The sequence below is a fragment of the Festucalex cinctus genome, chromosome 6 (genome assembly GCF_051991245.1).
Source record: "Festucalex cinctus isolate MCC-2025b chromosome 6, RoL_Fcin_1.0, whole genome shotgun sequence".
Taxonomy (NCBI): domain Eukaryota; kingdom Metazoa; phylum Chordata; class Actinopteri; order Syngnathiformes; family Syngnathidae; genus Festucalex; species Festucalex cinctus.
The window spans coordinates 8,651,404-8,667,508 of record NC_135416.1 but is presented as its reverse complement, the minus strand read 5'-3'; the positions used below and the strand labels follow the sequence as shown (position 1 = coordinate 8,667,508).

Sequence of the window (16,105 nt, the reverse complement as noted above, 5' to 3'; positions counted from 1 at the left end):
CAATCCTGGGTCCTCTGTTTACGATTGAGTTCCATTCATAAAGATAAACGCTGTAGCTTATCACAAGGCTATGCTTAGTGTTTAAGTCTGTATGAGAAAACTTACAGCCCATAGGTTGTGATCCTTAGGAAAGCGTATTGCATTTGCTGGGGGGGGATTTATGACAATTTTTTTGGGACCTTTTGTTTTTGACAAATTTTTTTTGGTTTTTCTGAATATTTTTTTCCGGTCAAAATTACGAAAAATGGAAGAAAAAAAAAAAATACTCCGAAAAACCGGGGGGAAAAAAAACATAAAAAACAAACTACCATGTCACCTTAGGGGCTCCGTACTAAAATGTAATGAGGTCAAAAGTAAAATGTTAATCTTATAGGATTACAAATTAGTTACTTTAAAATATATCAAACTGTATGTTTGGTTTTTCTTTTCATTTTGTATCGTGTTTTTACGAACGCGCACGGTCGCGCAGGCAAATAAAGGTATTTGTTCTAGTGTAGTTGCCGTAGTTGGCGATCCAAGATGGCTGTTCTTCGGCGCATGCGCGTCACCGATCGTACAGGAGTCACCGATATAGCGTCTTGACAGAAGTATCCCTTTAAATGTCGCCCGGTACCGACACCGGCTGCAAGTGAGGCGTGCTGGCGTCCATTTTCAACGCCGGTGTTGTGCCGCAAACTTTAAATCGAAAGGGTGACGTAAGCGCGCTCCCGCGAGAGGGGATGCATTTTCAGGCGGCATGCCGTTTGCGACACAACACGGGCTTCTAGCATTAGCCGATGCTAGCTCGCCACTTTCCACCTTCGTAGGCCATCACTTTTATTGCCTGCGCTGGTATTTGACTTCTGACTTCAAGCGCCGTCAAAACGGGAGGGGTCAGCGAGAAGGATACCTCAGGCTCGGCTCCCAGCTCGAGCGGCGTGAGGATGGAGTTCGCCACGGTGAGTGAAAACAAGTGGACGCTCGCTAATCGCGGGGGTTTAGCGACAGTTGCCCACCGCGAATAGCATAAATTCGCGAATATTAGACGCCTCCCTAAAAATGCTATTTCGGTAACTCATTATTCGCAGGACGGCCACGAAATTAAAACGAGCATGACAATTAACATAGAGCCTAAAATCATTTTCCATTGTAAACGTGGGTCACTCCAAAGGTTGCAAGAGACACCATAGAGAGCATTTGAACAAAGCAAAACAATGACAGTTGTTGTATTAGTTTGATAACTGATTTGTTGATTAAGCCATTCATTTTGAGACGTTTACAAAAGACAGCATGGTTTATAAGTTAAAGCTAATGATCCAACAGGTAAATAAATTGTCTTTCATCTTAATTGATTATTTGCCTTTATTTTAGCGTAAGACTAACCTGTGAGACCAAACGTTTATGTATATTCTAATGCACTATCTATTGTAATACAGATTAACATTTCAATCACAATATTGAGAAAAATAAATTACAATTTCACTATTTTTCCAAATTGTTAAAAAAAAAAAGTTCCAACTGGAGATATGAGTTTAATTTTTTGACCACGCTTGGAACTCAAAACACTTGTATCTCAAATCATCTCTCCTGATTGAAATAAATGAAAATGCTGTTAATCAGTTCCAGTGGGAATGTAAATTGACAAGAAAACATTTGGCACAGCTCGTTCACCATCACAACAGACCAATGCAAAGTCACCATTCGCCTATCGTGAATAGGTGTGTTTTTCAGCAAATAATTTTACAATTACATTTTGGTTCGGGTTTTATTTTGTACAGGGAAAAAACCTTGAGCAAACAATTTCATATATCGGCAAGGGTTGACTGTACTCACACTGGCCACAAAAACTAGGCAGTGCATTTCACAATCCCCTAACTTTTAATTATTGAATGAGTCAATATAAGTTAGGGCATCGTTAAAACAAGCTACTGTGTCACAACATTGGTTAACGTTTAGGGACAACTTGCGATCGTTTGTTCAGGACCAAAATGTAAACACCATAAAAAGGAAATTGGCGTCCCCAAGATGGACAAAATGGCTGCTGCTGTTTCGTAAAAGAGACTTTGGAAGTCCCAAAAGATTTTCACTGTATGTCCCCTTTAAAACTCTTTGACTGCCAGGCGTTATAAAAACAGAACAAAAAAATACACAGTGCCAGCCGCTTTTGAGCATTTTAACTCATCTTTCAAGGCAAAAAGAATATTGTTTGTCTTTACTACATATACAATGTGGCTCCTCAATGAAAGATCGCATTCCATTCATTGGAATTTTACTAATCATCATTAAATGTCTTTGGCAGTCAAAGAGTTAAAGACAACAGCTTAATAAATCAGTGAAAATCTGTGGATAATTGACTCCTTCGTAAGGGGGAGTAAAGAGGTTTGTAATTGCCTATATTACCACAAGATGGTGGTAAAACATTTAAAACGGAGACTGGTATTTTGTTGATTTCTTTACTGTGGACTATAGCAACTTGGATAAGAATTAGCCATCAAAACCATGCAATCTAGCATATACACAGCCACATACCCATGTTACATAAACAACCGTATTCATCCTTTACATTATTCCACACAAACTAAACTACATTCACATGAGGTTCATCGTTAGTATTAGCGAACATATTAGCCTAAACTAACATGCTAAATGGAAACGGACAAAAATGGAAACGGACACTATTTTCCGTCTGTTAAATTCGAGGTCCGTTGGTTCCGAGTCCCTTAAATCGAAGTTCCACTGTACAGGTGAATTGTATCGTCGAAGGACATTGAATTGTTCTACAAGACAGTCATTCTATGTGACTGGAATAGATACTGTAGCTTGATACACTTTTAGTTCTCAACAAATTTTCATTTCAGACCAATGAAGTTGACTTGGATCATTTATCATACACCCCTGATGATGATGTGGAATCACCGCCTCAAAGCTTCCACCGTCATTTTTCTCGACATGGCGGCTCCGTACATACATTTGAAGTCCACGCAACACACAGAGCAACATGCCATGACTCATGCCATTTGACAAAGATGCGGCGCAGCAGCGAGGGGGTGGGCAGATGTGCAAGCGTGTCTCGGCGAGATAAAGATAGAAGCCCGTGGAAAAGCATCGCCCGGATTATAAACCGCTGCTTTGGCGGGCAAATTGGGGGAGGGCTGATGACGAGCCAGCCTCAGAAGAGCCTTTTTTTTTTTTTTTTTTTTTTTTTGTGGCTTTCTGCGTCTGTGGCGGTCACTGATTCTTCATGCACTTTGCGACGGCGCCATCACTTCAATAGTGTGAGGTGAACCGGGCCAACATGCAGGAAAAACACCAGCCTTCCAGCCCGAGGCCAAGTAGCTTGGGAGGGAAGGTAGGATGGAGAAGTGGAATGTAGCATGTGAACTTATCATTATTATTATTATTATTATTATTTTCCTTTCATGGCTCACCATTGTTGTGTTTATTTCTGCGTGCGTGTTTGTTTATGTATCCCTGTCGAGAGAGAGAATTCATTGTATGTGCGTGTTGAGCGCACCCGTCTTGCACTTTTACCTTTTCATTGCGTGGACATGAGCATGTGTGTGAACAGCCTTGTGCGTGTGTTTGTCATCTCGGCTGCGTGGGAAGTAGACATCCTCTGTCAACAGTCTTTATTCGGCAAGGGATAACGAACAAACTAAATGGGCTGTGATTCACGCACATTTGTTGACATTGATTTAATTAGGTCGGTAACTGTTGCCATCATAATGTCCCCCCCCGGACCATCTCCCCTTTCCCCCCTGTGCTTTGTGTGTCCCCTCTTCTCCTCTCTCCATCCCTCCATCCGTCCTTTTTGTGTCCTCAGGCTCATCCAGCTCTCAAAGCCTTCATGTGCGGCTCGCTCAGCGGCACATGCTCCACGCTGCTCTTCCAGCCGTTGGACCTGGTGAAGACGCGGCTGCAGACCTTGCAGAATAACGCCAAGCCAGGGTGTGTTTTGCGTGAATAAGCGTTTATTTTTTGACACATGCTCTCCCGGTACGAACTGAAAAGGGCACACGTGCTTGGAGGCTGTCACATGACCTACAAAGGGAATTTTTAGTCTTGTGTCGGTCACCGAGCACTGTTTCACATGTCCCTGTTTATATTCCATTGCAGTTCACCAAAAGTGGGGATGTTCAGTGTTTTCATCAACGTGATAAGGACAGAAAATGTCTTCAGCTTGTGGAAAGGAGTTTCTCCTGTGAGTATCAAAGCCAGCAAAACTAGTTTTGAGTGTTCAACCTCTTTAGCTGTTCACGATGGGTGATACGCCCGCAAGCCTCTGGCCAATAGTTTTCAGACTGGACTCGGGTTTGAATTTCTCACCCTCTTGTGAAGAATGGTGTGTGCAGTTTCATTTTTGGGCCCCAGGTGGCCAAATGCAACTATGCATGTGCAGGTGCATTGCAATAAATTAAATTATTGTGGAAAATGTAATCTATTTTTAATTTATTTATTATAGTACTTAACTATGTGTTAATTGAATCTGAATATTGTATTTTTTTTTAAATACTGAAATAATTGAACCCTTGTACAATATTCTCATTAGAATGAACCTGTAATCAAACAATTTGTTCATTAGATATTTTCTTTGTTATAATTAAAATAGCCTTACTTAATTTGAATTTTGACAGGTGAGTTATGTAGTTTGGGCCACGTTGTCCTGCTTTTCATTTTCGTTTCAACACTTCCAGAACTTCTAGTAGGTGCTATGTTCAATATGAATTTAAGAAACAAAAACAGTTGATTATTAAAAAAAAAAAAAAAAGTGATTGTTTATTAGAGAGCTGCTGCACAACATTCAGCTCCACTGTTGTGGAAAAAAAAAAAAAAAAAAATCCTCAAAATTTCGAAAGTAGTTCCTCAAATGAAGTCATTTATTCGCAAAGCTCCTCCATAAAACTAAACAAGAAAAAAGTTATTCTGAGTCTTGATGTTACGTTGATTTCCCCGTGGCAGTCTTTCGTCCGCTGCATCCCCGGTGTGGGCATCTACTTCAGCACCTTCTACTCGCTCAAGCAGCACTTCTTCCTGGACCGGGCGCCCAACGCCGGCGAGGCCGTGCTGCTGGGGGCCGGCGCCCGAGCGGTGGCCGGCGTCTGCATGCTGCCGTTCACCGTCATCAAAACGCGCTTTGAGGTAAAATGCCAACCACCGGGAGGGCACGCTGACCTGACAAAATGCTTCCTGGCCCTGTTGATGAGTGCACACGGTTGAATTAGCAAATGTCCCGTAAATAAATATAATGAAATAATATTTATGTCTCAAGAGCGGCTTTTACAACTACGTGAGCGTGACCGGGGCTCTGAGGAGCATGTATGAGACGGAGGGGGTGCGAGCGTTGTTCTCCGGCCTCACCGCCACGCTGCTGCGCGACGCCCCTTTCTCCGGGATCTACGTCATGTTCTACAGCCAGACCAAGAAGACGCTGCCTCCAGGTTTGAGCCAACGCACTCGCCCAAGAAAATAACACCACACTGTAAATGTTTTTTTTTTTTTTTTTTTTTTTTTTTTTTTTAATTATTATTAGAGGTGACATCGTCGGTCTACATGCCCCTGGTCAACTTCAGCTGCGGCGTGGTGGCGGGTGTCATGGCGTCGCTGGTCACGCAGCCGGCGGATGTGGTGAAGACGCACATTCAAGTCAGCCCGTCGCACTGGAGCACAACGGATGCTATTCGCTACGTCTACAAGGTATGTGATAAGCACTCATAATGATTTTTAACATCTCATTTCATTTCAATAACAGGAATACTTGACTCATTGAGCCATTTTCAGCAATAAAAAGTTCATATTTTGTCTAGTAGGGCTGCTCAATTATGGGGGGGAATATATATATATATATATATATATATATATATATATATATATATATATATATATATATATATATAAAGAGAATTTATATTAATATATATTTATAATGTTTGTTTGTGTATTTATTTATTAATGTTTATATGTATGTATGTAGGCAAAAATTTGAAGTTGGCATGCAGTTTGTGCACCGTGCAGTAGGACGTTCATTTATTTATTTTTTTTGGTACAAAACAAGAAAATGTTTAAATATTTAAAAATATTAAGACCAATTAAAAAAAAAAAACTATAATTATGAAAGTTCCTTTTGGATCAAACTAAATAATAAAATATACTTAATATATTTATTTATGTTGGCAAAAACAGGAAGTTGGAGTGCAGAATATTAAGGCAAATTATTTGCAAAAATTATTTGAAACACTATAATTATGCAAGTTCCTTTAGGATTAAACAGAATTTTTGTTTAATTAGTTATTTTGAAATTAGAAAAAGTTGCAAATCTATAAATTTAAACAACACAAAAATTAGTATTACCGGTAATCATATTTTTTTTACGATTATGTTGATTTATAATAATAATAATAAAGTAATAATTGAAATTGTAATTGAATTTTGATTAATTGCACACCTCTATTGTCTAGAATTAAATTGATAACTTCATCATTTTTCATACACAATTAATTTTTAAAAACACGTTTTTTCCACTTGCTGTCTACAGAAGATGACATCACCTGTGCTGAGGAAGTAGGTAACGACCAATCACGGCTCACCTGTTTTCGTTTTCAAACCGAGCCCTGATTGGTCGTGCAGCACAGGTGATGTCACCTTCAGTCAACATCAACAACAACAGTGGCAAAATTAGTTTTTAAAGATGTTAATTGTTGATGAAAAAATAATGAAGTTATCACATTAATTAACAGGCTTAATGAGACAAATATCCCTTTTAAAATGTGTGAGACGAGCTTTGACTCCAATGAGTTCCAACTGGGATGTTTGCTACGCGCCGCCAACGCAGCATTGTTGAGTCATGTTTGAGCAAGGTTATTTAAAGGCATAACTTTTGCATGTCGTTTTCCTCCTCAGAAACACGGCCCGAGCGGCTTTTTCCGCGGGGCCGTACCGCGGTCCCTCCGCCGCACTCTGATGGCCGCCATGGCCTGGACTGTCTACGAGCAGCTGATGGCTCGAATGGGCCTCAAGTCCTGAAGACGGCGGCGAGGCAATTCAAAAATATCGTCGAGCCTGGAGCGTGAGAGCGATTGAGTGTGAGTGAGTTTGTTGCTAAATTATTATAACTACTTGTGAAGATGTGCTCAATACGTGTGGGTGTGAGATTTTCAACTGTCTTGAGAATCAAAATCTGTACAAAGTAGCAACACTCGCGGTTGAGCTGTACTGAATTCTGGTCATGTTTCTAGAACTTGCATACGACTGAGCAGGGTTTCTTACTTGCCAATAAACCTCTACCAATAAGAAAACGGGTTTAGTTTTAGGCTAAGACAATCACAAGTGCTCACACACGTGCACTATTGGGGGGGGGGGTTATTGCTACTCTTTATTACTACTCAGAGCTATGCTTTCAATAGGTTACTCAAACTAATAGTAAAAGTAGTCGACAATTTGCAGCTGACTTGATCATCCGTAGTCTCAAGCTAGAATTTTTCTATTTTTATATATTTACTCGTTTCTTTTTAAAGGCAAGTAGCAGGTCACTATTCATTTTCCCAATTTTGTTTTGCTCAGAAATTAGCTCATTTGCTGCCCAAAAAATGAATAAATATGTTCTATTTTAAATGTATTAAGTGTCTCAGACGTTTTTATACGTTCTTTTTTTTTTTTTTTTTTTTTTATGCTAGCGCTTTGATGCAGGTGAAAAAAATGGTAGTAATTACAAAAACCACCATCAGGTGGCAGCAGAGTATAAGAGATCAACCAGGGCCATGATGAAAACAAGGTGTTTCCCAACAATTCCAAAGCAGATTTGTGAATGATGATGAAACTTAGCTATATTATAATGCTAATTGCTGCAAAACGGAAACAGAAATCCACTTTTTTTTTTCCTGATGAAAGAACAGATGTAATCTTTCTTTTGGTGGGTTCCATGCTTTTATAGCAGTAGAACACAATATTCTGTGGGCCTTGCAGAATCAGTCCAAATCCAGTAAAACAGCCGGGAGTGAAGGGGGCTGCATCTATGAAAATGGATTGGAGTGAAAAAGAAAACCGCAAGTTTCATATTTTAAATGGCACATTTCCTCAAATAGTGGCTGTGATCTAATTGGTTGTAATGTGTTTCATCGTCTCACGACTGAAATAGAAGCCTCAGGAAAATAAAACTTGTACCTATAATTTTAATCTTGATTCACAGACCCAATTGGACATAAAGTAGCCTTTTGCTAACCAAATTAGCAGCACATGAAAGGCATTTAATGGCTTAAAGTGCAGTTATAATATGTGTTGTAATTGAGTTCCGTGTGTTATGTTGTTATGTAGAGAGTTTTAGCACTTTAATAGACTGACTTGATGGCTTCATCCAAAATGAAAGAAATTTTTCTAATAAATACATGCCCGCAGTAAATAAACTGCGACTATTGGCCACTATTTGTGGAAACGCGTTGACGAACATGCGCAAAACGTGAGCATAAACAAACATGTTGCCATTTACTAGTTAAAAATAACTTCTTCAAAACTGAACAACTAACTGAAGGCACTTTGCGGTACATAATTCTATAGAGAAGTGTTCTATTGGTATTTTGACGTGTTGACTGTACATGTTTCTGCAGTTACTGATCGCACAATCCACTGGTAGCAACATGGGAGTCTGACAAAAGTGTCTTAATCTTTGTTTGTGTGCACATCACTGTGCACTCCTATCTCTGTTCGGTGACTATTTGTTCATTATTGTATATATTTGGTCTGTGCAGTGTTGCCTTGGACATTGTGCCTGTCAGTTTTTATTGTCAATAAATATAACTTTTCAATAAATGTTTTTGAGCCATGTATCATGTTTTAATATATATCTTTTAATACTATATATATATATATTTACATTAGTGTTTTGTGTTAAATAAGCGAAGTGCGCATCCCGAATTCGAGGTGCATTATCGTGGGTAGCAGCGTGGTGCATTGTGGGTAGGCGAAACTACCAAACGGTCATTGAAAATGAATTGGATCCAATGGAATCGGCTCTGATAGAAACATTTCAACCGCTGGAAAGTTGCTGTTTTTTAATTAACATGCATAGCATGTGGTTTACTGACATCGGGGAAGTTGACTTGCTTTAAAGTACAATTAGGCAAAGATTGTCACCACTCTAATTTCCACCATTCAAATTGATAGGGTAGTTTGTATCCTCGTTTTCTCCCTCACGCATACGCAAACTTAATGCGCACTTCGCTTATTAAAACAAAAATTGTACACCCCAGATGGGACTCGAACCCACAATCCCTGGCTTAGGAGGCCAGTGCCTTATCCATTAGGCCACTGGGGCTACGCTGTATTTGCAACATAATATCTATTTATATGATAATAATACACAAACTATCTACAATTACATTTATTTACATGTTTGTTGCCTCCGAGGACAACATATTCCATTTGTATCACCCGAAAAGAACGAAAAATAGCACTGTTGCTAGGCAACGATGAGGCGCAGGTCAGGCGTCAACAACGCTTATTCGTATCTTATCTGTTTTTTCTTGCGACGCTAACATCAAATCGACTTAAATTCATACTTTAAAAAACAAGTGCTAATTTTAAATAAAATCTAACGTTTTATATTATTTTAAATCATCTAACCGACTCGTGTCGAAAGAATGTGACGTCACACACAATCAGAAAACCAAGATGGCGGCCTCTGGGAAGCAGTTTGTCTTGCTTTCCTCAGGGAAAAGCTGAAAAATAAATGAACATTTTGCCTTATAAACGTTCTGAAAGGGAATCCGGCGTCGCGGGTGATTAATTATTATCACATTTCATTGCGTTTAACTTTTTTTGTAATCTAAATGCCAAACGTGACAACGTGTTGTCGGTGTTTTGGTTCCTGCTGTATTGTAGCACGTTATACTTGTGTGGTGGTTTTAACAAACACTGATACGCTGATAAATGAAGCTAGTGTTGCGTTTTTCATGATTATTAAATGTATTTCAAACGGGCTTGCTGATAAATGAGGACGTTGTTGTTGCTAGGTAACCGAAAACCGATGCAGACGCGACCTCTCCTGACGTCAACCGGTATCACTGTTGTACTCACAGAAACAAAATACTTAACATGTATTCATTGTTGTTTGTTTTTAACAGAAAGCTAAAGTGTTCGCTTGGCTAATGGTGTGCTCTCCTAGTTGGCTTCCCAAGTGGTCGACATGGTGAATGGACTTTCAAAACATTGTCCTCGTAGCACATTAATATTCTTTATGCATGTCATAAAAGTGCACTTTTCGTTGCAGATCCTGTCTCGTTTGAAGCCAGCGGTTGGGGGAGAGGCAGCGGTCAGCGTCAGCGAGAAGAAGAAGAAAAGCAAATGGAAAGTTCCCAGTTTGGAAGAATATCTGCAGCAGAGGGACTACCTTGGAGCACTGACCCTTTTGGAGGTACCTTCAGCCCCACACTATCGATCTATCCATGGCGTCCGTCCGTCTATCCAAGACCTCCCGTGATTGATCTGTTTACAATTCAAGACCTCCAGTAAAAGTCATATTTGTACTGTCATTTTCTGATGACTTTTGTTCTGTTTAGTTTCGGAAGAGTATTGGGGAGCAAGAGGAGAACTCAGACCTCTGGATTGGCTTCTGCGCTTTTCACTTGGGGGATTACAAGAGAGCTATGGAGGTACTTGGTGTAGTTAAAGATTTTATGAAGTCCTGACTTGAGACATGCTGTTGTTATTACAGGAGTACAAGGCGCTGACCCTGAAGCCTGACTGTCCTCCTGATGTGTGGGTGTATCTGGGCTGTGCCATGTTTCTTCTGGGCCTCTATAAAGAAGCTGAGGAGGCTACAATGAAAGGTTTGTAAATAACCACCAACCATGTCACTATAGGATTTCTTGTGTTTTTTTTTTTTTGTATCTTTGTTATGTCTTTTTCATTGTTGAGAAGTATTTCAGAATTTTGCAACTTGGTTTGGTTGTGTTTGCAGCTCCGAAGTCCCCTCTCAAAAACCGCCTCCTCTTCCATTTGGCTAATAAGGTAAAATAAAAAAGTGTGATTCTTTGAACTACTCTTTGCTCATACCTTATTATATCTCAGTTCGACGATGAGAAGAAGCTGATGGTCATCCACCAGAATCTGGATGACATTACAGAGGACCAGCTGAGCTTGGCCTCCATCCACTACATGCGCTCGCACTACCAGGAGGCCATCGATATCTACAAAAACCTTCTCAGGCACAACATGTGAGCGTTCGCTCTTTGGCCTTTTTCTTTTGTGTTTCACTTTATTGGCCGCTGCATCATTTTGAGGCAAATGCTACAGTATGTGTTTAGCTGGGCCTCAGGTATCAATTAATAAACAATAGAAAGAGGGTGTGACATAATATGAAATAATTTAAAATGTGAATATCTACAAGTCATACCTTGGCGAACAAAATTAAAAATACGTGTCGTATCTGTGTTTGCTGCTCCTCTAGAGACTTCCTGGCGATGAAGGTGTACGTGGCTCTGTGTTACTACAAGCTGGGTTACTTCGACGTATCACAGGAGGTGTTGGCGGCGTATCTTCAGAACATTCCCGACTCCACCATCGCCCTCAACCTCAAGGCCTGCAACCACTTCAGCCTGTACAACGGCAAAGCAGCCGAGGTGTGCACTCGCTCCGTTCTGGGAAGACATTTGCGCATTCATTCCATATCCCTGATGTTCAGCTTAAGTTCGAGGCAATGCACACATTGCAGATATCTGTGCTTCAGTTATGACCAGGAAAAACTGAATTACAGGTGTCTTGCCTGGTCACAAATTCCTGTTGCAGGTATCTTGAGTGAAAATTTCAACTATTCAAAATAAATTCCGACGAGTGGTCTCAGTTAAGAAGACGTTTGTATTCGTTTATAGAAAAAAATACACTAAAGTACTTACCGTGAAGAAGACACCAGTTTTAATATTGTCGTAGTACAAAAAGAAAACATTTTCTAATTTAAAAAACATCAGTTTATGTCTTGAGTAGTTTTATTGTGGATTTATTACCTGACCAATATATCGATAATCGTTATCATGAGCCTTGTATCACATATCATATAGTATCGTGAAATACCCAGAAGTTTCCACCCCTACTATACATTTGATGTTGTTTTTATTTCCCTTCTCTCACTCAGGCCGAACTGAAGAACCTTATCGACATTTCCTCCTGCTCCTTTGACTTTGCTAAGGAACTTATCAGACACAACCTGGTAATATCTCTTCCTGAGTGCAAACTAGGAGCCTTAAGTAACACTTTATTATTATGTTTTTTTTATTTTCCAAAATATTTGTCAAATCTTGTATAGGTGGTGTTTCGCGGTGGCGAAGGGGCATTGCAGGTGCTGCCCCCTTTGATCGACGTCATCCCCGAAGCAAGACTCAACCTTGTCATCTACTACCTGAGACAAGGTGATTGACTAAGACACTGCACAATAATGTTTTGCAAAAATCAAATATTAATGTTGCATGTGACTCTTCCAGATGATGTCCAGGAAGCTTACAACCTCATACAAGATTTGGTGCCTGCAGTGTCTCAGGTGAGTATTCTCCTTGATACCTACGACGCCCTAAAAGTGGAACAAACTGGAGACCAACCAAAATGTGTTGGAAAAATATGCCTTAAAGGGGAAGAATATGAGTTAAGCAGCAAAATCCAGCAGTTTTTATTAATATCGGAAGGCGGCTATTTTGCCACTTGCTGTCGAATGGAAATGATACGACGGCCATCACGACGAAAGTCAAGCATGTCAAAATGTGTGCTCGTCTTGTCGCAAAATGTGACATACTTACGTCATCGTATTTTTTGTTTCTCTCTCCCCTCATGGGATCCTAATACTTGCTATTTTTCATCAGGAGTATATTTTGAAAGGAGTGGTCAACGCTGCGCTGGGGCAACAACTTGGATCGGTGAGTGCTTGTTTTTAAACTCCATGCAGTGTGTTCTGTATTTGTATCTGTACTAACTCTGTGTCTGTTTTCCCAGAGGGAAACTTACTTGAAAGTCGCCCAGCAATTCTTTCAGTTGGTCGGAGGCTCATCTTGCGAGTGCGGTACGCAGAGAAGAAATGTGAATGTTTTTTGTGCCGGAGTTGTGTGGGCAAGCAAAGCGTGTGTTTATTTTTGTTTGGTGTTTTTCAGACACTATTCCTGGCAGACAGTGCATGGCTTCCTGTTTCTTCCTCTTGAGGAAGTTTCATGATGTGCTCACATACCTCAACTCAATCAAGGTTCTTATTGATGCACTGTGTATTATATCACGCTGTCAAAATCGCATTTGATACGAATTATGAAGCACATACTGTAGGCGACTTGTGACTGTTGCTTATCTTATGTCCTCTTAACTGTGCCTTTTATTTTAGGGTTACTTCTGTAACGATGATACATTTAATTTCAACTATGCTCAGGCCAAGGCTGCCATTGGTAACTTCAAAGAAGCGGAGGAAGTATGTCAGCCCTGCTTTATATTACTGCTTTATATTCTTTTCATTCGATTGTTTGCTAATTTTTTTTTCATGTTTTCTTTCCAGAGTTTTCTTCTGATTCAGAGTGAAAAGATCAAGACTGACTTTGTATACCTCAGCTGGCTGGCCCGCTGCTGTATGAATTTTATTTTCTTATTTACAATAATGCAGTTGTAGTAGATATCTACGACGGCGTATTAGGGACACGTATAAATATATTTTTTAGGGTGGGGCGGTAATATCCAATGAAAAAAAAATCTTGAATTTGTGACTTTATAGTGGCAGATTTGCAAGAAAAAAAACTCAGAAACTTACGAGAAATACACGTAGCATACTACTCGGATGTTCGTGCCAATACTTTGCAGTCGGGTTTTCAAATAAGAAGATAGTAATTTCTTTAGCAGAGATTAACCGTATGATGTTAAGCATTCACGCTTTAAAACATTGGGTACTGCCAGCGACAAAGATGCCTCGCTTGAAGGTCCACACCCCGAGGATCAAGCATTGAAGTTAATTTGTTAAAATGTATATTTACTTGTACATTTATGTTTCCAGAATTACTACTTACACATTCATACATTTTTGTATATATATATTTTTTGTACAAGTAGCGAATATGCTGTTCTCCGTCATTCACTTGCATTTACCTAAAGTATGCTAGATTCTGATTGGTTATGGTTAGTCAGCTGATAGGGGGTCGGGAAGTGTTGTCGCTCTAGCTGTCGCGTATGATGAGTAAAGTTTAAATTAACTCCTTTGCTCCCAAAAACATATAAATATGTTCTATTTTAAATGTTTTAAGTGTCCCAAAGACGTATATATACAATATTTTGTTTTTACATATTTATAAGTTGTTTTGTTTATGTTAGCACATACAGAAGGCTTTGATGCAGCCTCTCAACTGCAGAGAACAGGTGAAGCAATGGTAGTAATTACAAAAACAACCAGAAGGTGGCAGAATTTAAGAAATTAACCAGGGCCATGTTGAAAACAAGCTGTTTCCTCACAATTCTAAACAGATTTGTGAATAATGATAAAACCTAGCCATATTCTAATGCTAAATGATGCAAAATGGAAACAGATAGAAATATATTTTTTTATCCTGATGAAAGAAGAGACTCTAATCTTTCTTTTGGTAGGTTCCATGTTTTTATAGCAAAGGAACACAATATTCCGTGCCCCTTGCAAAATCAGTCAAAATACGGTAAAACAGTCGGGAGCGAAGGGGGTTGCTTCAGTGAAAATGGCTAAGAATGAATGAGTTAAGAAGAAATCCGTCTCCATCCTGCCTTTTCATTTTATAAAGAGTGTTCCATTAACCACCAACGAATCCTTACGTTAACTCCTGGTGGACAAAAGCCAGTGCCTCGTCCAGACTCCAGACTATAGCTACGCTACAGATTTCTTGCAAGATTTAGTTGTTTTTTTTTCTCCATATCCATTCCTCCACTTGACTGAAATCTACCTCCAGTTTTTTGAATGTGTGACTTTTCCTTGTCAGACATCATGAACAAGAAGGCTCGTTTCGCCTGGGAGCTTTACTTGAAGATGGGCACTTCCTCTGACTCCTTCAGTCTGCTTCAGCTCATCGCTAATGACAGCTACAAGGTAGCCATGGAGATAATATGCTAAACATGTACCGTTATGTTATATTTTATGTTGTGATGCATATACTTGGTAAAATACAGAGCGTTGAATTTTGCATTCCAATTGTCTTCCAGTTGGTGTATTTTCTTGCTTTCAGCCCTTTATAATTTTATATGGAGAGATTTGGTAAGCATCTCTAGTTTTGTTTCAGATGGGCCAGTTCTACTATGCAGCCAAAGCATTTGACGCACTGGAGAAGCTGGACCCAGGCTCCAACTACTGGGAAGGCAAGAGAGGGGCATGCGTTGGCATCTTTCAGCTCATTTTAGCCAACAAGGAGTCAAAGTACGTTTCTTTTTTTTTTTTTTTTTTTATAACATACACTGCTTTTTAGTAGCTTTTTGTTAGACCAGCACTCAGTGTAAGGCTTATGCTACACGGGCCCTCTATGAACAGAATTGCTAGCTCAAAAATCATTTTGTAAAGCACCAGGATGCATAGCATTACACAAGCATTTAAATGTCAAATTAAATAAATAAGAAGAGTGAAAGATGGCCTATTGTGTGTCATTGGTGTGCCAGGGAGACACTGAAGGAGGTGGTGCTCGTGCTGCGCAATTCTGCAATCCCGCAGGTGGAATACATCATCCGAGTCATGAGGAAGTGGGCCAAAGACAACCGAGTCTTCCTCTCGTGACCCACTCCCGAGTTATGTGTGGACGCTGTGCTCACAGCAGCTTGTCACGATGAATACATGTTTCAAGCTAACATTATTATATCTGGTATGCAGTTTAGTTTTGTACTCTATAGAATGTGTGACTGCCTGTATTTTGTATAAAACAAATATATATACATTTAAATTATGAACACTGTTGTATTCTTTTTAATCTGAGTGACAATTCAACTAATGTAGAAACAAAGCAATTAGTTTGCAGTGAATGAAAATGAATTAAAATGACAGCTACCATGTACACCCACCCAACCTAATGAGATCCAAAAATTCTGCCTTTACAAAGATGATGCATTGTAATCTTTGTTTTTCAATTACAACTCTTGTATTAGTGCAAAAATGTGTTAAATAAATAAAAATAAATTA

The 16,105-nt window shown here is 39.5% G+C and overlaps 2 protein-coding genes and 1 non-coding gene across 6 annotated transcripts; 2 read left to right on the top strand and 1 right to left on the bottom strand.

Annotated features, from left to right (window-relative positions):
* Positions 1–527: 527 nt before the first annotated feature.
* LOC144021146 (mitochondrial glycine transporter B-like) lies at positions 528–7,591 on the top strand. 3 transcript variants are annotated; one of them, XM_077525196.1, is made up of 8 exons: positions 528–938; positions 3,254–3,328; positions 3,803–3,927; positions 4,096–4,180; positions 4,939–5,118; positions 5,249–5,417; positions 5,510–5,673; positions 6,877–7,591. In XM_077525196.1, the coding sequence occupies exons 1-8, from the start codon at positions 924–926 to the stop codon at positions 6,997–6,999; spliced, it is 936 nt and encodes a 311-aa protein (XP_077381322.1). In that variant the 5' UTR covers positions 528–923; the 3' UTR covers positions 7,000–7,591. The 3 variants fall into 3 exon arrangements, with proteins under 3 accessions (XP_077381322.1, XP_077381323.1, XP_077381324.1); XM_077525197.1 differs by having other exon boundaries at positions 2,838–3,328; XM_077525198.1 differs by lacking the exon at positions 3,254–3,328.
* A 1,377-nt stretch (positions 7,592–8,968) lies between these two features.
* ift56 (intraflagellar transport 56) lies at positions 8,969–15,876 on the top strand. Of its 2 annotated transcripts, XM_077525195.1 has the most exons (20): positions 8,969–9,746; positions 9,981–10,025; positions 10,092–10,156; positions 10,238–10,381; positions 10,527–10,619; positions 10,682–10,796; positions 10,928–10,977; positions 11,038–11,183; positions 11,417–11,588; positions 12,098–12,172; positions 12,269–12,371; positions 12,444–12,499; positions 12,816–12,869; positions 12,946–13,012; positions 13,101–13,189; positions 13,322–13,405; positions 13,490–13,559; positions 14,925–15,031; positions 15,222–15,355; positions 15,592–15,876. In XM_077525195.1, exons 3-20 carry the CDS (start codon positions 10,154–10,156, stop codon positions 15,704–15,706), a joined length of 1,677 nt encoding a protein of 558 aa, XP_077381321.1. In that variant the 5' UTR covers positions 8,969–9,746; positions 9,981–10,025; positions 10,092–10,153; the 3' UTR covers positions 15,707–15,876. The 2 variants fall into 2 exon arrangements, with proteins under 2 accessions (XP_077381321.1, XP_077381320.1); XM_077525194.1 differs by lacking the exon at positions 9,981–10,025.
* Positions 9,211–9,283, bottom strand: trnar-ccu (transfer RNA arginine (anticodon CCU)). The gene has a single exon. It is a non-coding gene; the product is annotated as a tRNA-Arg (tRNA).
* Positions 15,877–16,105: the final 229 nt, after the last annotated feature.

What these genes read in the sequence shown, in the direction of transcription:
- LOC144021146 (XM_077525196.1), top strand. An exon ending in CAGAATAACGCCAAGCCAGG is followed by an intron (nt 3,928 to 4,095) that starts GTGTGTTTTGCG and finishes ATTCCATTGCAG; the next exon opens with TTCACCAAAAGTGGGGATGT. An exon ending in TGTGGAAAGGAGTTTCTCCT is followed by an intron (nt 4,181 to 4,938) that starts GTGAGTATCAAA and finishes TCCCCGTGGCAG; the next exon opens with TCTTTCGTCCGCTGCATCCC.
- ift56 (XM_077525194.1), top strand. An exon ending in CATCTACTACCTGAGACAAG is followed by an intron (nt 12,372 to 12,443) that starts GTGATTGACTAA and finishes TGACTCTTCCAG; the next exon opens with ATGATGTCCAGGAAGCTTAC. An exon ending in AGGCTCATCTTGCGAGTGCG is followed by an intron (nt 13,013 to 13,100) that starts GTACGCAGAGAA and finishes GGTGTTTTTCAG; the next exon opens with ACACTATTCCTGGCAGACAG.